General features: G+C 42.1%; 1 protein-coding gene across 3 annotated transcripts in view; it reads right to left on the bottom strand.

The window, feature by feature from the left end:
- SLC39A12 (solute carrier family 39 member 12) overlaps positions 1-16,559 on the bottom strand; it is an 89,431-nt gene extending 72,872 nt beyond the window's left edge. Inside the window, exons 1-3 of one of the 3 annotated variants that reach the window (XM_043884876.1) lie at positions 16,436-16,559; positions 14,810-15,124; positions 6,324-6,605 (exon numbers count right to left, since the gene is read on the bottom strand). In XM_043884876.1, coding sequence (XP_043740811.1) covers positions 6,324-6,605; positions 14,810-14,833 — 306 coding nt within the window. In that variant the 5' untranslated portion in view covers positions 14,834-15,124; positions 16,436-16,559. Of the gene's footprint in view, positions 1-6,323; positions 6,606-14,790; positions 15,125-16,435 lie in introns of all 3 variants that reach the window. The other 2 variants (XM_043884874.1, XM_043884875.1) reach the window with 2 other exon arrangements.
- Between the last annotated feature and the right edge of the window lie 5,379 nt (positions 16,560-21,938).

Below are 21,938 nucleotides of genomic sequence, written 5' to 3'. Positions count from 1 at the left end.
AGGGAAGAAGAAGGATCCAAAACAAAAATGTGGGTCATCACCCATCTCACAATTTTTATAAAGAATAAGTGAATCTACTAGTTGAATCATTGTCAAGTGGATGTGTGTGTGTGTGTGTGTGTGTGTGTGTGTGTGCTCAATCACTCAGTTCTGTCCAACTCTTTGTGACCCCATGGACTGTGTCCCACCAGGCTCCTCTGTCCATGAAATTTTCCAGGCAAGAATACTGGAGTGGGTTGCCATTTCACTCTCCAGGGGATCTTCCTGACCCAGCGACTGAACTCCTGTCTCCTGCATCTCCTGCATTCACAAGCGGATATGTTATTGCTGAGCAACCTTAGAAGAGGGGAGCATGGTGAAGGCTAAAGGCTTATTGGCATGAAATGGAGTTTGCCCTACATCCTGAAATCAACTGGAAGCCAAAGAAGAATTTTGAGCAAGGGATGGGAATAGGACTACAGGACTAGTGTGTTTTGATGAATTCACTCTGGCTACATGGTGGAGAACAAATAGACTGGAAAGGGAATCTGTGATTCCTAGAAGCACAGTTGGAAGACTATTACAGCAGTCCAGGTAAAAAACAGTGATGGTGATAATTGGAGAAAAGTCATCAGATTATGGATCTCTTCAGGATGAAATAGCAGTAGGACTTGGAGCTATATTAGATATAAAGGTGGAAGGAATTTAGAAAATAAAATTTCTAGTTCAGCATTTATCTGCTGACCTATGAAGTGACACATAGAGACTGGGTCTCACTGGGTTGACTTGTGGTCATATTTTAAGTATGAGGTGCCTTTACCATATCCTTTAAGAAAAGATGCTGAATAGCTTATGTGGGTCTGGAGTTCACAGGAGTGTCTGAGATGGAGATACACTCTTGTGAGTCATCTTTAAGTATAGATGTGCTACCCTGGAGGAAGCATAGGGAATGACGGGGGGCTAAGATCATGCCTGAAAGAGTATTAATGCTTAAGATCTACACACAGTGAACATAGGGTTGTTTTTGAATTGGTAGGTTTTTTCTCTTGGGTAAATACTCAGTACGAGTTGCTAGATCATTTGGTAGTTCTAGTTTTATTTTTTTGAGGAAGCTTCATTCTGTTTTCCATAGTGGCTTCAGCACTATAGGCAAGACATGGAAGAAACCTAAACATCCATTGATTGATGAATAGGTAAAGAAGATGTGGTATATGTGTATATACCTGATGGCTCAGCAGGTAATCTGCCTGCAAAGCAGTAGACACATGATATGCAGGTTTAATCCTTGGTCAGGAAGATCCCCTGGAAGAAGAAATGGCAGCCCACTCCAGTATTCTTGTTTGAAAAGTCTCATGGAGAGAGGAGCCTAGCGGCCTACAGTCCATGGGGTCACAAAGAGTTAGACACAACTGAGCATGTATGCATGCATACATGTACAAAGAAACATAATGCAGCCATAAAGTAAAATGAAATTTTGCCATTTGCAACAAAATGGCATTACGCTAAGTGAAGTAAATTAGGAGGCCAAAGACAAACACTCTATGACTTCATTTATAAATGAAATCTAAAAAACAAGTGAACCAAACAAAACAGAAACAAACTTATGGAAATAGAGAACAAACTGATGACTGTCCTAGGAGATGGAGTGGGAGATTGGGTGAAATAGGTGAAGGGAAATAAGAGGTGCAAACTTCAAGTTATAAAATAAATTATGGAGATAAAATGTATACATAGGAATAAAAAAAATCTACACAGAGAAAGAGAGATGAGACTGCATAGGTGAAAATGGGGTCAGAGAGAAAGAAAAACAGGAATGTGCAGCGTCACACAAGCCAAAGTAGAGACTATTTCAAGAGCTACATAAGCAACATCCAAGAAAGAACAGGTTCAGGAATAGAAATAATGATTTTCCATTTTAATATTGAATTTCAAGGGCCAAGGAAATAGCCAATGGAGAATTTTGAAAGGCAGGTGTTTATATGAGTTGATGACTCAAAAGAGAAATCTGGACTGGTATGCAGCAGAATTGAAGGTCATCAGTGTTTGGGAGTGCTTGACATTGTGTGAGTGAAAGTCACTCAGTCGTGTCCGACTCTTTGTGACCCCATGGACTATACAGTCCATGGAATTCTCCAGACCAGAATACTGGAGTGGGTAGCCTTTCCCTTCTTGAGGGGATCTTCCCAACCCAGGGATCGAACCCAGGTCTCCCATACTGCAGGCAGATTCTTTACCAGCTGAGCTATAAGGGAAGCCCGGCTTAAGGGATGTCAGGTCAAGTTCATCCTTCAAAGGAATAGCTGGACAAGTGAGAAGAAAACCAGGAGATGGGTGTGATGGAAATGGGAAGAAAAAAACATGAAATGTGGGATGACAGAAATCAATGAGTGACGGGAGTTCCCCAGTGGTCCAGTAGTTAAGACTTCACTTTTGAATGCAGGGGACACAGGTTCAATCTCTGGTCAAGGAACTAAGATCCTACGTTGTGTTAGTCTCTCAGTCATGTCCGACTCTTTGCCATGGTGCCCCCCATGGCCCAACTATGGTTTTCCATCTCCTCACTATATTCTTGTTACTTGAGATGCACACACAATGTCAAGCACTCCCAAACACTGATGACCTTCAATTCTGCTGCATACCAGTCCAGATTTTTCTTTGAGCCATCCACTCATATACAGACAAACTTCATAGACTATAGCCTGCCAGGCTCCTCTGTCCACGGGCTTCTCCAGGCAAGAATACTGGAGTGGTTTGCCATTTCCTTCTCCAGGGGATCTTCCCAACCCAGGGATCAAACTCACATCTCTTATGTCTCCTGCATTGGCTGCATGCTGTGTGGTACAGGTGAAAAAAAAAGAAAGAAATCAATGAGAGAAAGAGGGCTTCAGGGAGATGGGACTTGACTTCAAAAGTGAGAGCACAGAGCAGGACATAAACTGTTTAGAAATACCACGTACAGGAGCGTGAGAAGGAGGAAGTATGTTCATCAAACAAGGAACTAAGGGGAGGTTTACTATGTCAGTGTTGCCTTGTGATACAGGACAATGGGGGGAAAGTGCTGATAAGATTTACTTACTGAAGTATATAGTTGATTTACACTATTGTGGTTAATTTTTGCTGTACAGCAAAGTGACTTAGTTATATATATACACACACACACACACACACACACATATATATATATATATATATATATATATATATATATATACACACACACTCTTTTTCATATTCTTTTCCATTATGGTTTAGGGCAGGGATCCCCTAAGCCCAAGCCACACACCGGTAGTGGTTCATGTCTGTTAGGAACTGGGCCACATATGAAGAGGTGAGCAGTGAACAAAACTGGAAACCATCTCCCACCCTCATCCATGGAAAAATTGTCTTCCACAAAACCAGTCCCTGGTACCAAAAAGTCAGGGACTGCTGGTTTAGAGAACTGTAGTCAATAGCCTGTTTGTTTGTTTTTTTTTTTTAAGTCTATAATTGGTGAGTTTGGCAAGAGCCTATTGATAGCTATGGTGGGGAGCAGTGTGGAAGGCTGAGAGGCAGTTATCAAACTTTAAACAAATTTGGAGAAGTAGCCAGAAGACTCATGACTTTAAGAAGTTAAAATAGCAGAGTGTGTACAGCATAGAGGTGGGGTGGGTTTTTCATGGAAGCTGTAAAAGAGTAATCATCTCAAAGTGCCACTGAGGACAAAGAAAGATTCTAAAGCTTGTTTCCATCCCTGAAGTCCTTAGGATGTGGTCACAAATATTCATGCTCCATATAAGAAGCAGGGTTAGTGGAAGACCAGGTACATTTACCATGGAAACAGCAAGAGCAGAAAGAATGGAGAAAAGTGGGTGCATTCAGACATGCAGGAAGATGAAACCGAGTAGGAAGAGAAGGAAGGAATAAAGGGATGTTTAGACTCTGCACCATTAGGGAAGGTAGCTAAATCTAGGTATGATGGAGTAAGATTTTCTCTCTTAATGAGCTGGTTAAGGCCCAGCTGGAGCTGCTGTTAGTGCTGTGACTTAAGGAGATTGAGTCCTATGCAAACCAAGACCTGCTAGTCATTTTGGGCCTGGATTGCCAGAACCTTCTGTGACCTTATATCCTCTAGTCAGAGAGTAGCAGCCTGCAGTGAGGTGCCAAGAGGCCTTCTGCAAAAGTTCAGACTGACCTACATCCTAGAGGAACCCAAGTCCAAGTGCATGGGCCACAGGACCCAGGATCTGGAGACAATGATTTCTTCCATGAGATAGTTGTTCCAAGGTGCAGCACAGGGTTATGACTCATCAGTAGCTCAATTCTTCTTGACTCAATATAAGAATAAAGTAGATCTACATGTAATATTGAAGTAGTTTATTCTGTTATGCTGCTGCTGCTGCTGCTAAGTCACTTCAGTCGTGTCTGACTCTGTGTGACCCCATAGATGGCAGCCCACCAGGCTCCCCCGTCCCTGGGAGTCTCCAGGCAAGAACACTGGAGTGGGTTGCCATTTCCTTCTCCAATGCATGAAAGTGAAAATTGAAAGTGAAGTTGCTCAGTCATGTCCGACTCTTCGAGACCCCAGGGACTGCAGCCTACCAGGCTCCTACGTCCATGGGATTTTCCAGACAAGAGTACTGGAGTGGGTTGCCATTGCCTTCTCCTTATTCTGTTACAGGAATGTTTAATCTCATATACATACACTCAGAAACTCAGGTATTTGCAGTATGCATTGCATAACCAGAAGTCTGCATTAAATATATACACTCCATCTGCCTTTAAATGCTGGCTTTCCATTTGCATTTAATATATATCAAAAGACAGTAACACACAGGAGGCTAAAATCCCAGTGGCTAATTTGAACTGATCTTGTATTATATAGATGTTGCACTGAGGAAATTCTCTTTAGGGACACCTCCTTATTTAAGTAGAAAATTGAATTCTATAAAAGAAACACATTTCCTCAATTGGAAATAGAAAAAATATATAGCCAAAGTTTTGAGATTCATGTGATTTTGAGTTACTGAAATGATATCTACAAAGTCCTTTGTAAACTGTCTTTCCATTTGTTCTGCCAAATATGAGAGAAATTAAGCCTATTCACAGCAAATTGGAGGGTATGTTTTCTAGCATTAAGTTGCAGCATGTTTGCAGAGATACCTTTGAACCCCTAGAAACCAGAATTGAGGTCAATAATTAAAATTTATCAATATATGTTGCCACAGAGTGAATGTTTGTGTCATGTCCAAAATTCACATGTTGAAATCCTAACCTCCATGGTGATGGTATTAGGAAGTGAAGCTTTTGGGAGGTGATTAGATCATGAGGGTGGAACCCTCATGAATGGAATTAGTGCCCTTATATAACACCCCACAGGTCTCTCTTGCTCCTGCCATCATGTGAGGACACAAAGAAAAGATAACTTTCTGTGAACCTAAAAGTAGCCTCTCATCAGATACCAAATTTACCCAGCACTTTGATCTTCAACTTTCCAGTCTCCAGAAGCGTGAGAATAAATTTCTGTTTGTAAGCCACCCAGTTTATGACACATATTCTATCAGCCCAAATGTACTAAGACACATGTCAATTAATAATTCAAGAGGAAAAAAAAACCACATTCTGCCACACTCTTCAAAATGTGCTGATGGCTCAATTAATTCTTTAAGAAAATATGGCTTAAAAGAGTTCATGTTCAGAGAATGTTATCAGCTCAAACTTTCCACCACAAAGCAGAAAGCAAAAAGGTAACTGAAAGGTCAGCTTTTACTGGAACAGTAATGAGGCAACAAGATGCTTGTTTCCTACTAGTGGGAGCTTTAAGAGAAGAAAAGACTTGGGACCGCTGAATATATGCAGCACCAATCAAAAGCCACAAAAGAGATAATGTCTGTGCTGACTGTCATGAATAAGGCTTTTTGCAAGCTGCATCCTCCGGGAAGTAACTAATAATAAAATCATCTCTTCCCAGCTCTTACCACCTTCTATCTCTCTGGCTAGAAGGCAAGGCAAATAGACACACTGCAATCACTACTAGAGTTCAGTCCTTGTAGACTGATCAAAAGCCATGAATCACATTCACTCTAGTGCTCAGGGGGAATCAGAATAGAGCTGCCTTCTTACCTGGCCTGTCTGCCCACCCACCCATGGAGCTTCTGGCTAAAACTCATCTGACAACCGATTAATTGTTACATTTCCCACTTCAGACTCAGAATTTTAAATTATTACAACATCCGATCACTAAAAAATACAACTACTTACCTCTCTAAGAAGTTTTTGAGCATCTTACAAATATATTAGTGACAGAAAATCATGCTCTGAGACTGTATCTTAGCAGCAGAGCTAGTTAGCAATTCTGGCTTTTTTACCTGGTTTCTTGAAGTGTCAAAGTACTGCCTGGTGAAAGCCAGAATATCTTCCGTCTCATTCTGTGAAAGGAAATAGGAGTCTTCATCCTGCCTGAGGCTGAGAAGGCTATGCAGGTAAAATGTATACTCCTTATTACTCATGTTGAGCTTAGAAGAACAAATCTCTTCCTGATGAATGATGTAATAGAGAAGGAGAAGAGAAACTCGCTGGATCACTTCCTCTTTGAGCTGATCCTCGAAATCTCCTCCAGCTATTAGTAACAGGGCATCCGGTTCAAAGCACTGTGCAAAAATTAATAAATAAAAATAAACAGAAAGCTTGACAAATAGTCCCAGAACATTAACCACCACAGAGTCTCTGATGCTTATTATTTTATGAATAGGAAGGAAAAGTGGGCAGTCTCAATAGCCCAATTCAAGTAAGACAGCCAGGGTTGAACTTTTTTTTTTTCATTTGAAGATATTTGTCCCCCAGAAAGGGAATATATCTCTTTGGGGACATAAGTTTATTTTATTTTATTTTATTTTTTCATTTATTAGTTGGAGGCTAATTACTTTACAATATTGTAGTGGTTTTTGCCATACATTGACATTAATCAGCCATGGATTTACATGTGTTCCCCATCCTGAACCCCCCTCCCACCTCCCTCCCCATCCCATCCCTCTGGGTCATCCCAGTGCACCAGCCCCGAGCACTTGTCTCATGCATCCAACCTGGACTGGCGATCTGTTTCACACTTGATAATATACATGTTTCAATGCTATTCTCTCAGATCATCCCACCATCGCCTTCTCCCAGAGAGTCCAAAAGTCTTTATGCAAGACAGAAAAAGAGACACAGATGTATAGGATTGAACTTTTATACAAGGAAGCTCTCCCAGGAAGTCCTTATTTCCTAAATGCAGTCTTTCTGTCTTCAACTATGGTAACACAAGCTGTCAATTTGCTGCCTTGATTAAAACCAGCTGACTCTGGCTTTTAAAGTGATGCCCCATTGCATTTAGAATGAAATTCAAGCCCTTATAATTTTCTCTTCAGTCTGGCTTCTACCTACCCTATCTAGCCAACCTCATCTTATCCTCTCTCCACTGCTGTCACTTCACTTCTGCTTCTGTGACTTTCTGTCAGTTCCATCAGGCTCTACCCTCCTTGATTTCCTGGGTCTCAGCTTCAAGGGCCAGCTCCTCAGGGATGCCTTCCCGGATACCCTGTCCAAAGTTGGAAGTTCCCATCCCTGCCCTGTGTTCTCTAGCACAGTGCCATTCAATAGAAATACAATGCAAGCTACAAGGGCTAGGCACACTTTAAATTTTCTGGTAACCACATGTTTTGTTTTGTTTTGGCTGTGCTGGGTCTTCACTGCAGTGCACGGGGGTCTCTCCAGCCGTGGAGCATGGACAGGCTCTACAGCACGTAGGCTCTGTAGTCACGGCACACGGGCTTCTCTACTCGGGGCACACAGGCTTAGTTGCCCCATGGCATGTGGGATCTTAGTGCCCTGTATTGGAGGGTGGATTTTTAACCACTGGACCACCAGGGAAGTCCCAAGTAGCCACCTCTTAAACCATAAAAGAAACAAATGAAATTAATATGAATAATACATTTTATTGAAAGATAGACGTATATGCAAGATATGATCATTTCAACACACAATCAAAATTCTAAAAGATGTCAATGTGCTATTTGACATTCTTTTTGTCACACTAAATCTTTGAAATCTGCTGTGTGGTTTACACTGACCAGTATATCTCAGTTGGGATGAACCACATATTAAGGGCCTAACAGGCTGAGGCAGCTAACGGCAGCTCTAGCATTCACGATTTTTTCATTTTTTCATGGAACTAGGCTTCTGAGATTAATTTGTCTGCTTGTTTATTTTCTATTTTTTCTTGACGACAACTGGCCCAATAAGGCTGGATTTTGTCTGCTTTGTGCATAGGTCTATCCTCAGTCTCTAGCACCACGATGACACTTAAGAAGAGTGAAAATGGAATATGTGTGCTCAGTTGCTCAGTCGTGTCTGACTCTGTGACTCTTTGGGCTGTAGCCTGCCAGGCTCTTCTGTCCAAGAGATTTTTCAGAAAAGAATACTGGAGTGGGTTGCCATTTCATCCTCCAGGGGAATCTTCCCGACCCAGGGATCGAACTCATGTCTCTTACGTCTCCCGTATTGGCAGGTGGGTTCCTTACCACTTGTGTCACCTAATGGGTACCATCTGCTTCTCCCTTATCCCACCTAAGAGAACTGATGTCAGCACCCTTCTGAGACTCAATCACTGCACCCTGCTATTAACAGAGAGGTTGGTGGTTTGAGAAGTACTAAAAATGCTTCCACAATGCTTTGTTTCACAAGCCACAGGCAGATGCCTGGCTTGTCTAATCAAGAAGTTTATTTGACAGAGAAAGGTGTTTGGAGAAACGTGTTGGGACAGTGAGAAAAAGAAAGACACATAGGTTGTGGAAGAGAAGCTTTCCGGGCAAGACAAGAACTGTCTTTCTTCAAAGACACTTGAGGAGCTTCTGGGAACACTCCCAGGATCCAAGAAGCAGTCCATGACATGGCACCAGTCTCAGAGTGAAGGCATTAAGTAATACCTATCTCGAGCCCCAGGGGAGCTGTCCCACTGTGGGATAATCTACTCTAACATCTTTGAATCTGTTCTCTGAGGTGGAAGTTTCAGGGGATCTAATTCCATGTCTGCTGTGCGTCCCACTGGGTAACATCTGGAAAATACCATCTGAGTCAGAAAGAAACATGTCATCCATCTGTAAAGCAAAGCATTAATCACATTCTTCACAAGCCAGGAAGATTCCAAGCTCTCCCCAACTCAACTGCAAGGGGCCAAGAACTCAGCAAACAGGCGCAGGCTTCTCAATGAGAGCAACTCTGAACGTCAAGGTTAAACTCAACCACCAAAACCACACCAGCTCTTTTCTGTTCCCTCATCAGCCCTAGAGAAAAGTCCATGGGTTGGTAGCTGTTGTATGGGGCTGACACCAGGACCCAAGGAGGTGAGTCAGATGAATCCTTTGGACCAAATAATGTCCTGAAGCTAGACTATCGGTAAAACTATTGTTCATACGGCTACCATTTACTGGAAGCCATGTGTCCAAGACAGAGCTAAGCACCTTCCACACTGAGTCATTCCTCAATGGATAAGTCTCCTGGTTTCTGGAAAGGGTGTTGGATAATCAATTTTTCAAAGAGGGGAAACATTGCATCATTTTAAATGGAAAAACAAAATGTGCCCAGTTTATATCATAATCCACCAAATATTTCTGCACAGTAGACAGCATTCAGAATACTAATTGACCAATTATTTAATGCATAATGAGTTAATAGGTATATTTATATGCAGTATGCAAAGATTTAAGTATGCACAGAATTGAGTATGAACTAATTGTTTCCTTCTATGAGGAAGAATACCCTTAGTATATGTGTAAGCCAAGTTTAACAGAGGGTGAGTAATGTACTTAAAGCCACACAGTTGAAGTGGCTGCCCAGTCTTAATTCCTGCTCTACCATTGACAGGCTTTATATTCTCATTCCTTTGTTTTGTGTCATGGAAATCAGCTGTGGATCACCTATGTATTTACTGTGCAGCCCCTTAGCCAGTAATTTTCTCTCCCTCCTGTTTGGTAGGGGAAAATTGGGTCAGTTAGGAGGCTAGGGGATTGGTAAGGTTCTCATACCAATCAGTGAGAACATGGTATAACCAGAGGGTTGATTGGATTCACCCTGATCAACTTTTAAGTGCTATTCAGGTTGCTTGATAGCACTGAATAGATGGGAAGAAGAGTGTCAAGAACATATAGAACCTCCGTGAGGCCACCAGACCACATTTGTGTGGCCCAGGTGTGGCTGTGTGCTGGTCGCACACAGCAGTGTCTATGGCCACTCTTCATCCCACCCAAGCTGCCTGAGACCTTGGTCCACTCATGGTTCCTTCTCCATTCTTTTGCTGTGGACCTTTCTAAAGGTGGGGAGAAGGGGTGTGGTACAAGGTAGTGGAGGAGAGGGTAACAGCTGGGCTTTCCTGGTAGTCAGGTGGTTAAGAATCCAGCTTGCAACACAGGCGACACCAGTTTGATCCCTGGTCAGGGAACTAAGATCCCATATGCCACAAGGTAGCTAAGGCCACGCGTGAAACTGCTGAGTCCATGTGCCTCAAATACTGAAGCCCATGCATCTAAAGCCTGTCTTCCAAAACAAGAGAAGTCACTGCAGTAAGAAGCCCTTGCACCACCAGACAGTATCCCCCACCTTGCTGCAACTAGAGAAAGTCTGTGTGCAGCAAGAAAAACCCAGCACAGCCAAAAATAAATGAATAAATAAAATAAATAAAATATTATGCAGATGGTCACGCCAGAATTAGTTTGTAAAATGCTTACAACTTGCAAGGTAAATCAGTTTCTCACTTTGAAAAGCTTTTAAAAAGTTGTGGAAGCATTTCATTTGTCTGATTAGAGAGTGTGGTCATCTTGAACGACCAGAGGTTTGCCTACTCCCTGCTTTAGTTTTTTAAGTCCAGCTGAAATGAAACTTAATGGTGAATCAAAGGGCCATGGGCTGAAAACTTTGTGCTCTGACACTTGAATCTTAGACAAATTTCCTTAACGCAGAAGGCTGTGGCTTGAGGAAAGAACACTGCAGGCAGAGTTAGAAGAGCTAACATAAGAAAATGTGGATTCTCTTCTGGGCACGGATGTGACAGAAGGCCTCTAGAGGTTGGTGGGGGGACTGGAATTTTCAGCTCATCACCACTAGATTTGTTTTCGTTGTTACAGTTTTCAGAAGTGCTTTGGTTGTGGTTTGAGAGAAGATGTTTAGTAAAAGTCTGCAAATAGTGGCACTCCATGGGCATTGGATCTGTCCCAGGCTCTGACTCCAGTGAACTGATTCTTTGTTAAAAAAGAATGGACTCACTCAGAAATAATCCACTGATTTCCTTTTAATCTTGTCAGGTGGAGGCATAAGGTTTAAAAGGGGGGAAAAAAAAAAACAAAACCCACAGATTCTAGGAATTAGTTTTTCAACTTTATAGGGAAATAAACTTTGGTAAAAAGACTACTCAAAATGTAAGAAGCATTTTCTACTCAGTAAAATGGACTACACAGATATTTGGTAGAAATTTTCTATGACACCCTGGAGCCAAATCAAATTGCCTTCTCCCAGCTGCTTAATTCACCTTTTTGTGCATTGCCTGTGTATTTCAGGCTCCAGCCTCAGCAACAAAGAGCTGTATGAAATATTTCTTTTACGCTAATGAAGCAGTTGTCAGAACCTGCAGGATAAACTTTAGGAATTTTAAACCAAGAGACATTTAGAATTTTATTTGAAATTATGGGCAAATCTACTGCCTTCTTTAAGTTCTTACAAGATCTGCTTAGAAGGCAGGTGGGGGTTGCTAACAGTTGACTGTAAAAAATAAGAGGGAAATTATATTTCTTCCTTTTCCTTTCAAAGAAAGATCTGGAATGATGTCAGCTGATGGTGGACACTAGATTTTTGTGGGTCTGTACTAGATTTAGTGGCATTTCTGAGTGACAGAAAGAAAAGTCTTAACTGAAAAGAGTTCAGATAAACTTGCTCCATAAACAAGATAAAGTTTGATGCTTTTCACACTTGACCCCATAGTAGTTCTGAGAAATCAGGGACAGGGAGGAAATTAAACACAGGACCTAAAGCATCAGTTCTCTCTGACTGTGTCTGAGAATCACCTGGAGATCTTGGTTAAAAACCACAAACCTCTGGGACAGCTGAGGTGAGGCTGAAGGGCAGGCAGGAAAGGTATGCTGAGGAAAAGTCTGATTTTTCCAGTCTGATGGTCCTTCACAAATGCTGCTCCAATAGCCCGAAGTGGGGTTGGTACTGGACATTTCCGTGATACGTGTGGGAGAAGAGTTTGAGTTCCTAAATACATTCACAGATGGACATGTGATCTCACCAGCAGCCCCCAGGGGAGGGAATCAGCACCTCGGTGACTTAACAGTAGAAGGTACCAGAACAAGGGTATGCTCCTAATGTTGACTTCAAACCAGATTCTCTTCCCTTCACCATGCCTGAAACCCAAGCAGGATCCCGGCTCTCATCTTTACTTAAATGCAATCCATTCTTTTGGAGTTACTTAATCCCTCATTAAATGTATTAAAACCCTCTTCTCACTCTTCTCATTAAAAGAAAAAAAAAAGAGCCACAATCAGGCAAGAGTGTCTATTTTTCAAAGACAGCAGCTTGAATGGATTTATTTTAAAACACACAGCATTCTCAAAAACTTCAGATCAGTTTTTTTTTTTAATTCAGTTTTTACCTAGATCTGAAATAAAATTGGGAACTGATTTCCTCCCCACACATTCAAGATACACTCTGATCTCTTTTTTCATTCATTTAAGGACATGATCTCACCCCCTTGCCCTCTTTATAATCAGAGAACTTCTGATAGGCACCCTCTCAATAGATAAAGTCCCTAAAAAGACAAAAATAAAAATAAAAAAAATTCAACAACAAGGTGAAGATTTGTGGTTTGCACAGAATGTGGGTATTTGTGAAATCAAGAGAGTTTGTTTGTGTGTGTGTGTGTGAATGAACACAGATTTCATGGACTCCTTGCTTAGATCATGGGTGTTTGGGTAAACTAGATCCTTCTGAGAAGGTGAAGCTGAGATTTGCCTTTTTTCCCCCCAACCTTAGTCTCTGAGAAAAAGAAACAGCAGCAGCCGGAGAGTAAAGGTGTTACAGTGTTTCACTTCCTAGGAATAAGAATTAATTAAAACAGAAGCTAAATTGGACAAACACTTGTATTTGATATTACTTTTGTAATACCACAGAAAACAAAACAAAAATGTACAAAACAACCTATTCCACCCCCCTCCAAAAATGGAGAACAATCTTGCCTGTTTACATCCTCCCCCTACCCTGCTAAACTAATATTCAACCAGCCTTAATAAGGCACTTCATGTCATTAGAGGAGAACATTTCTCTGAAGCAAATTCTCAGAGGACATTAATAAGATATGACTCCTAGTTATTTCCGGTGGGAAGTCTTCTGTTGCTATATATATAAATTAATGTCATCACAGATGAGCTGCCTCTCACAACACATGTTTTCTCTGGGAACCCTTGGGAGTTTTACTAATTATTGAATTATTTATTGTTTGCACAGAGCAGAGAAAAATTCTGTTAGCCAGACCCTTCTGTCATGAAAAACAAAAAACAAAACACTTGGTCAGGAAATGTTTCCCTCAGAACTAAGCATGATTGAGAAAATCTGCCAAAACTTATTCTGGGGGGAAATGATTTCGCTTCTCTTATTTAGTCATGTCTTCATTTATTTACTTACTTATTTGTGAGGGCATCCTGAAAAAAATCTAATCAGTTAGGAAAGGGATGCCGAGAATGCTGTGGTCTGTTTTTTGTTGTTGTTGTTTGCACTCATTTAAAAAAAATGTTTTATTTATTTGACTGTGCTGGGTCTATAGTCGTGGCATGCAGGATCTTTAGTTGCAGCAGAGTTGAGGCATGTGGGATCTAGTTCCCTGACCAGGGATCAAACCCAGGCCCCTGCATTGGGAGCCCGGATTCTTAGCTACTGGACCACCAGGGAAATCCCTGCAGTCATTTTTAAAACATGGGCTCTTACTGCTGGGGATGCTCTTGTCAAACTCCCTTTCCCCCAATGGAGACATTCTGATTTTACATTAAATGTTGATTTTTACATTAATTCTGATTTTACATTAAAGTGCCTTGCAGAGATCTTTAAAAAAAAATTCTGGGCAGATGAAATCTTGATCTCTGGAGAAGGAAGTTGCAACCTGGGCATTTTGTGAAGACTGGCCAGGTGATGCTGATGGATAGCCAGGGTTTGAGAGTCACTTAATAGACTAGGAAATGGCTGGAAAATTGGCCTCTCGGACCCTGGATCTCATTTCAGCCCCACTGATAGCACTTCCCTTCCGCAGCTCAGATTCCCCATTTTTAAGAAGACAATCATCCAATTCATTATCTCCCCATGATACAAAATATTAAAACACTCCTACCGATATTCAGGAGAAAGTACTTAAAAATTTAGTGTTAGACAAATAGTGAATGGTATTATATGCCTCAGAAAACAAGCAGCATCTATCTAACCAATCACATTCAAGGTCACTACAATATAAAGGACTAGTAAGTCAGAAAGAAGAGGGGACTAATAGTGCATACTTGCAAATACATACTTCTAAGCCTGCAGAAGGGTTGTAGCAAGGCTTACTATCATTTTAACAAAAACAAGTTCTCCATATCTTTAAATGCCATATGCAGAATACTGTATGATCTAGCATATGGGAGTTATTATACCGTAATGCATTGGTCACTCAGATATTGGAAGGTTTGCGTCTGATTTTGCTTTCCTGAAATAAGTGACTGGGAAATGCATGGCTCTTGTGAACACGAACACGCTCAGTCCCTGATCCCATTCTATCACACTAACCAGATTGCAATCTCCTTGCCTTCCGTCTGTCCTCCGTGGGCATCCAGTTTTCTCCAGCAATGTTCTCATGAGGCTTCTTGAGTGGTTCAGGGGGCGGGGGTCATCAGCAGAGAGAACCCGTAGAACTTCCGTCAGTTGCCCTGGACTCCAAGTACTGCTGCTGTCCTGAGTTGAGGGTTTTTCTGTCTCAGTCGAGGGATCAAGGCTGAGTAGAAGAAACAAGGGCACCCAGGATACAGAAGGCTTTGTCCAGAAGCACATTTCCACTCTTCCTCTACCCCGAGTCTGCTTTGATGGAGGAGGATGGGTTGGTGTTCACGGTGTCAACTTGTAGCTGGAGGAATGTCAGTGGAAAGGGGGAAAATGAAGGCTTTAATTATTGTGCCTGCAAGAGGTTTGAAAGGATTCATTAACTGGATGGCTAAGCACATTGGCAGTGACAAGCTGTTTCTAAACAACAGGGGATCCGTAGGTTGTTCATAACCCCCACTGGCAGGAAACTATGGTGGGTTTAGACTTTCAAACTGTACAACAGCCAAGAAGTGAGTTATATTGCCTCTCTGGGAACTAGACATAGAGTCAAAAGATAGGAAGAATACATTTCACTGCCTATCCTAAAGGTGCTACAAGTCAGAAGACCCAGATGTATTAAAAGATAATTAGTGGGAAGCTGCTATATAGCTCACAGAGCCCAGCTCAGTGCTCTGTGATGACCTAGGTGGGTGGGATGGGGAAGCGGGGTGAGGGGAGGAGGCTCAAGAGGGAAGGGAATATATCTATACTTACAGCTGATTCACGTTGTTGTAAAGCAGAAACTAACACAACATTGTATAGCAACTATACTTCAATTTTTAAAAAAAGAGCAGGAAACACTCTCCATTTTAAAATTGAGGTATAGTTGATTTACAATGCTGTCTTAGTTTCAAGTGTATAGGAAAGTGATTCAGTTATACATATATATTTTTTTTTCAGATTCTTGTCTATTTTAGGTTATTATAAAATATTGACTATGTTTCCTATACTATACAGTAGGAATTCTTGTTGTTTACCTATTGTATGTACAGTAGTGTATATATGTTAATCCCAAACTCCTTATTTATCTCTCCACACCCCCGACAGGAAACATCCTCATTTTAGCCCATATTTATGGGCCTCATTCGTGAAGTAAGTTAATAAAAGTAAACGGAAAATAAATTTGAACACATTACAGATATCACATTGAGTTAGAAGATTTTCTAAAAGGAAAGGACAAAAACAGTAATGTCCAGAAAATACTGGTTAGTTTTCAGCTGATTAAAAGTACGAACTATCTTAGAAAAGCAAGAGAGTTTTAAGTCCACATGAAGCATGATAAATCCACATATTTGGGGCTCACTACAGAAGTAAAAAGGACAACTTTAGAGCCAATCAGCTTTCTGGAAAAAAAATATTAATCTCTTCAACCGATTGCTTAAGGAATGCAAAATGTTAACAGCATCTCATGGCAGATCTTGGCCCAGAGATGAGCTAAAATGGCTGTGGGGTAGTAACAAAAATACTAGGATTACTTTTATGGTTTAAAAAGAGAAAGCAAGTTTAAGATTCTTATGTTAGCATTTTAAAAATGACAGAGGATGATACAAACATTTCTAAACCCAGTGCTTACCTTCAGAAGAAAGATAAATGATTATTTATATGGAGCTCTCCGGCCTTTTAAATCTTGGAGGGTATTTCGTGGTTACAAAGTCCTCTGTTTTTAAAATTCCTTGACTGTGCGCTGGGAGCTAGAGAGGATTATTTCAGCCCAGAAAAGTTTTCAGTTGCTATGGAGAGTAACAATGAAGGTGGATAAAAGTGAGAACTTTCTGTCTGGCCGATTTTCAGGAAAATCAAATCGGTGTCGCTAATGAACCCGACTTTTTATATCAATATTTACCAATTGTCTTAGAATTCTGAGAACAACCTCAGAATTTCTTACAGTCACTTGCCCTTTAAAGGGTAGATCTAGGTCAAATGAGTTCACTTACAGGATGGAAAGGTTTTCATGTTAAATCAAGATTTCTTTTATTCCTCAGATGATTTTGTGATAACTGCTTTATCCACACTCAAACCAAAGATTTGTTTAAAAAAAAAAAAAAAGACAGGCTCATTAGAGCTTTATTTTATAAGGTACAGGATTTTAAACAATTTCAGGCATTCTTAAGTACATTTTTGGGGAAAAAAAAAAAAAAGCATTTGCTGGAGGAAATTCTTACCTGGGATTTAAGTGGGAAACTTTAATTAGCTGTGTATATTTTGATCTCAGAGTCTGTGTTAGAAGTAATTACATCATGCCCTCTGGTGCTATGAAACGAGTTCTCACTAACTTATTAGGGAATAAATGACTGAAAGAACAAATGTGGTAAATTTTATAGGAGGTAGGAGAAGTTAAAAACCCAAGATTTCAAAGTGGACATGGAAACAACACAGAGGCTCCAGAGACACAAAATCAATCTGAAAAGTGTAGGAAAAGGAGAGAGATTTCTGAGTTGGGTTCTCAGGTGGTGGTTGGGGAAGGAGACCAAGGCAAAAAACAAAGAAGGTGAGATAATTGTTCTCAAACGTTCATCGGATATGAAGATTGGGAACAAGAGTGAAATGATCCTAGGACAATGCTGGTAAGCCTGTGAGAAATATGGAAGGCCAGCGCTTCCAGAAAACGCCCGGCTGCTTTTGACCCACACATCAGGAAACACTCAAGATTTATCTAAACTGTCAGGGTCGTGGCCTGTTTCTCTCGAAATCTCTGGGAAGATATTCCTGAAGTAAGAGTCCAAAACCATATGTCCAACAGAGGAGTGAGGAGGTGGTCAAGACCTTCCAGCCGTGGAGGTGGATGCAAAACAGGAAATGGACTCAGGACCAGAGAGGGCACCTTGGGCAAAGTTCCCCGCAAGCTCCTGCTCCCGACCTGCTGCCCATCCAGCAGCTGGAACCACCTGAGCATCATTTGTAGGCTCTGCCCCATCTCAGTCTCAGGGACTCGTTGAGCCGGTAACTAAGTAGCCCAAAGTCTACTGAGCGAATTATCCAGTCTTCTTGTCACCTGCTGCTTTTCAGAACTTCAGCTTTGCCTTATTTCTGGAATTAAGCCCTTGCTTCCTGGCCCACTTCCAATCATCAGGTCCCCAGATCGGCCCTCCCCGCCCAAGTCCCTCCGAATAATTTTCCAGGTTAGAGCAGAGCTGCATCTTGATTGGCTATGAAGTGGTCCTGAGAGAGCGCCCCCTGCTGGAACTTTGAGATCTTTCTCCTGATTCCCAGATGGATATCCAGCCTGAAGTCCTGTGTTTCCTAGTCTCAGATGCCCTGTGGCTAGGGATCCTCCCCTCTTAGAGCCCCAGCAAGTTGCCTCCTGCAGGAATTCTCAAACACCCATTACTAGTCTCAGCTGATCCCAGCACCTCCACCAGCACACCCAGGAGCTAAGAGGCTCTCAACTAAGTAAATTTTTCCCTCAGGTTACAGTCTGTATCATTTGCCTGGAGGCTTGCTCTCCCCTCGAAGTCATACCTAAGTCAGCCACTGGCCAGATTTCTCTTCCTGCCCCAGAGTGAGACAGCCATCAGCAGGGGCAAGGAGAAGCCTTGGAGGAAGGCTGGAAGGCAGGCAGATCCCAAGGCAGAAGGAGGAAGCACTTGGCTGAACAGCGAGGTGTCGCTTTCTTCATCTGGGTTATAGCTGTTAACTCTTCATCCCCAACCTGCCTGCTTCCCCAACAAGCCTGAAATCAACCTTGCTTAAGCATGGTTATATTTGCAATCCAAACCATCCTCTGGGGATAATGAGTTTCAGGTGTGAATTAACCCCCTTTATGTACAAAGAAGGAGCTCATTGACTCCTGGTTGATATTTATAAGGATTTACTAATTTGGAAATGCTTTCATCTGCTGTAGTATCTCCTGATAAGTTGTTCTTTATCCCTAAGCCCTGTCCAACTCTTTTGCAGTCCCATGGATTGTTGCCTACCGGGCTCCTCTGAGGAAAAGGAGTATGTCAAAGCTGTATATTGCCACCCTGCTTATTTAACTTATATGCAGAGTACATCATGAGAAATGCTGGGCTGGAGGAAGCACAAGCTGGAATCAAGATTGCTTGGAGAAATATCAATAACCTCAGATATGCAGATGATACCACCCTTATGGCAGAACATGAAGTGAAAGAGGAGAGTGAAAAAGTTGGCTTAAAGCTCAACATCCAGAAAAACTAAGATCATGGCATCTGGTCCCATCACTTCATGGCAAATAGATGGAAAACCAGTGGAAACAGTGGCAGACATTATTTTGGGGTGCTCCAAAATCACTGCAGATGGTGACTGCAGCCATGAAATTAAAAGACACTTACTCCTTGGAAGGAAAGTTATGACCAACCTAGGCAGAATATTTAAAAGCAGAGCTATTACTTTGCCAACAAAGGTCTGTCTAGTCAAGGCTATGGTTTTTCCAGTAGTCATGTATGGATGTGAGAGTCGGACTATAAAGAAAGCTGAGCACCAAAGAATTGATGCTTTTGAATTGTGGTGTTGGTGAAGACTCTTGAGAGTCCCTTCGACTCAAGGAGATTCAACTTGTCCATCCTAAAGGAAATCAGTCCTGAATATTCATTGGAAGTACTGATGTTGAAGCTGAAACTCCAATACTTTGGCTACCTGATGCAAAGAGCTGACTTATATGAAAAGACCCTGATGCTGGGAAAGATTGAGGTGGGAGGAGAAGAGGATGATGGAGGATAAGATGGTTGGATGGCATCACTGTCTCATTGGGCATGAGTCTGAATAAACTCTGGGAGTTGCTGATGGACAAGGAGTCCATGGGGTCGCAAAGAGTGAGACACGACTGAGCAACTGAACTGAACTGAACTGAATTGAGGCTCCTCTGTCCATAGGATTTCCCAGGCAGGAATACTAGAGTGTGTTTCCATTTCCTTCTCCAGGAAATTTTCCTGACCCAGGATCAAACCTGCATCTCCTGCTTAGCAGGCAGATTCTTGACCACTGAGCCACTAAGGAAGCCAATCTCCTGATATACAGGGACTTTTTTTGTGCTGACACAGGAAGATGTAGTAGACAGGAGGTGGACGCGAAGCTGGAAGACATTAATCTGTCCTACCTTCAGCTCCAATTCTTTGCTGTGCTGTGTGATCTGAGTTTCAAACTTCTACTTCATATCAGTATTGGAGAAGGCAATGGCAACCCACTCCAGTACTCTTGTCTGGAAAATCCTATGGACGGAGGAGCCTGGTAGGCTACTGTCCATGGGGTGCTAAGAGTCAGACATGACTGAGCAACTTCACTTTCACTTTTCACTTTCATGCATTGGAGAAGGAAATGGCAACCCACTCCAGTGTTCTTGCCTGGAGAATCCCAGGGACAGAGGAGCCTGGTGGGCTGCCGTCTATGGGGTCGCACAGAGTCAGACATGACTGAAGCGACTTAGCAGCAGCAGCATATCAATATAATGCCTTGACCTGGAAAGAATCTAAAGGGGCCCACCAGGTGACGTGAAAAACAAGATGGCAGCCACTTCAGAAGAGACTGAATAAAGTGTAGAGCCATCATGTATCATTCCGGGTGGCCATGCACAGTTTTGCAGGTTGTGTACTGTACAACCCTAGAGATCATCATTCACTTTTATAATCATCACAGATTTATAGATTTATTACATGAATATTCCAGCAAATGTCCTGAGGAAAGGAGACTCTGAGCTCGTGGTAGGACTGCGTGTGTCCCTCTTCCTCAGCTTCCAGTTCCCTCTGTGTGGGGCCATCTCTGGCAGTTAGATGAGGTCCTAAGACTCTGAGCTACTTCTGGGCCTTGCTTTTCCCCTGTCCTCCCATTATGCTGTCTTCTTCCCTCTTTTCCAAGACTCTAACCTCCCTAAGTCATAACTAAATACAGTTTATTAACATTTTTGAATTGTCTTTAATGCCTAGGCACCGGGCTAAGTAACCTCACATATTTTCTTATGTGATTTCAACTGAACCTAATTAATTTCATTTTTAAAAATTGATTTTTGGCTGCACTGGGTCATCATTGCTTTGTGAGGGCTTTCTCTAGTTGTGGTTTTCGGGCTTCTTGTTGGGATACCCTTCTCTTGTTGCAGAGCGTGGGCTGTAGGGTGCACAGGCTTAGTTGCCCCGTGGCATGTGGGATTGTACTGGTCAGGGGTTAAAACTGTGTTCCTTGTATTGGCAGACAGATTCTTAACCACTGGACCACCAGGAAGTCCTGAACCTAATGAACTTCTCACTGTGCCACCAGAAATCCAGGCCTGTATACATCAAACTTGGAGCTCATACCAGCAAGCAACTGTCTGTTGCAATGTGATTCCATTTTTATTTATGTCTAGGCACCACCCTTATGGCAGAAAGTGAAGAGGAACTAAACAACCTCTTGATGAAAGTGAAAGAGGAGAGTGAAAAAGTTGGCTTAAAGCTTAACATTCAGAAAACTAAGATCATGGCATCTGGTCCCATCATTTCATGGGAAATAGATGGGGAGACAGTAGAAACAGTGTCAGACTTTAATTTTTTAGGCTCCAAAATCACTGCAGATGGTGATTGCAGCCATGAAATTAAAAGACGCTTACTCCTTGGAACGAAAGTTATGACCAACCTAGATGGCATATTAAAAAGCGGAGACATTACTTTGCCAACAAAGGTCCGTCTGGTCAAGGCTATGGTTTTTCCAGTGGTCATGTATGGATGTGAGAGTTGGACTGTGAAGAAAGCTGAGCACCGAAAAATTGATGCTTTTGAACTATGGTGTTGGAGAAGACTCTTGAGAGTCCCTTGGACTGCAAGGAGATCCAACCAGTCCATCCTGAAGAAGATCAGTCCTGGGTGTTCATTGGAAGGACTGATGCTGAAGGACTGATGCTGAAGCTGAAACTCCAATACTTTGGCCACCTCATGCGAAGGGCTTTTCCATGACTCATTGGAAAAGACCCTGATGCTGGGACGGATTGGGGGCAGGAGCAGAAGGGGACGACAGAGGATGAGATGGTTGGATGGCATCACCGACTCGATGGACATGGGTTTGAGTAAATTCTGGGATTTGGTGATGGACAGGGAGGCCTGGCATGCTGCAGTTCATCAGGTCGCAAAGAGTCGGACACAACTGAGTGACTGAAC

This window comes from Cervus elaphus, chromosome 23, assembly GCF_910594005.1.
Source record: "Cervus elaphus chromosome 23, mCerEla1.1, whole genome shotgun sequence".
NCBI classification, from domain to species: domain Eukaryota; kingdom Metazoa; phylum Chordata; class Mammalia; order Artiodactyla; family Cervidae; genus Cervus; species Cervus elaphus.
The sequence above is the reverse complement of the archived record's forward strand: the minus strand, read 5'-3'. Positions and strand labels throughout refer to the sequence as shown.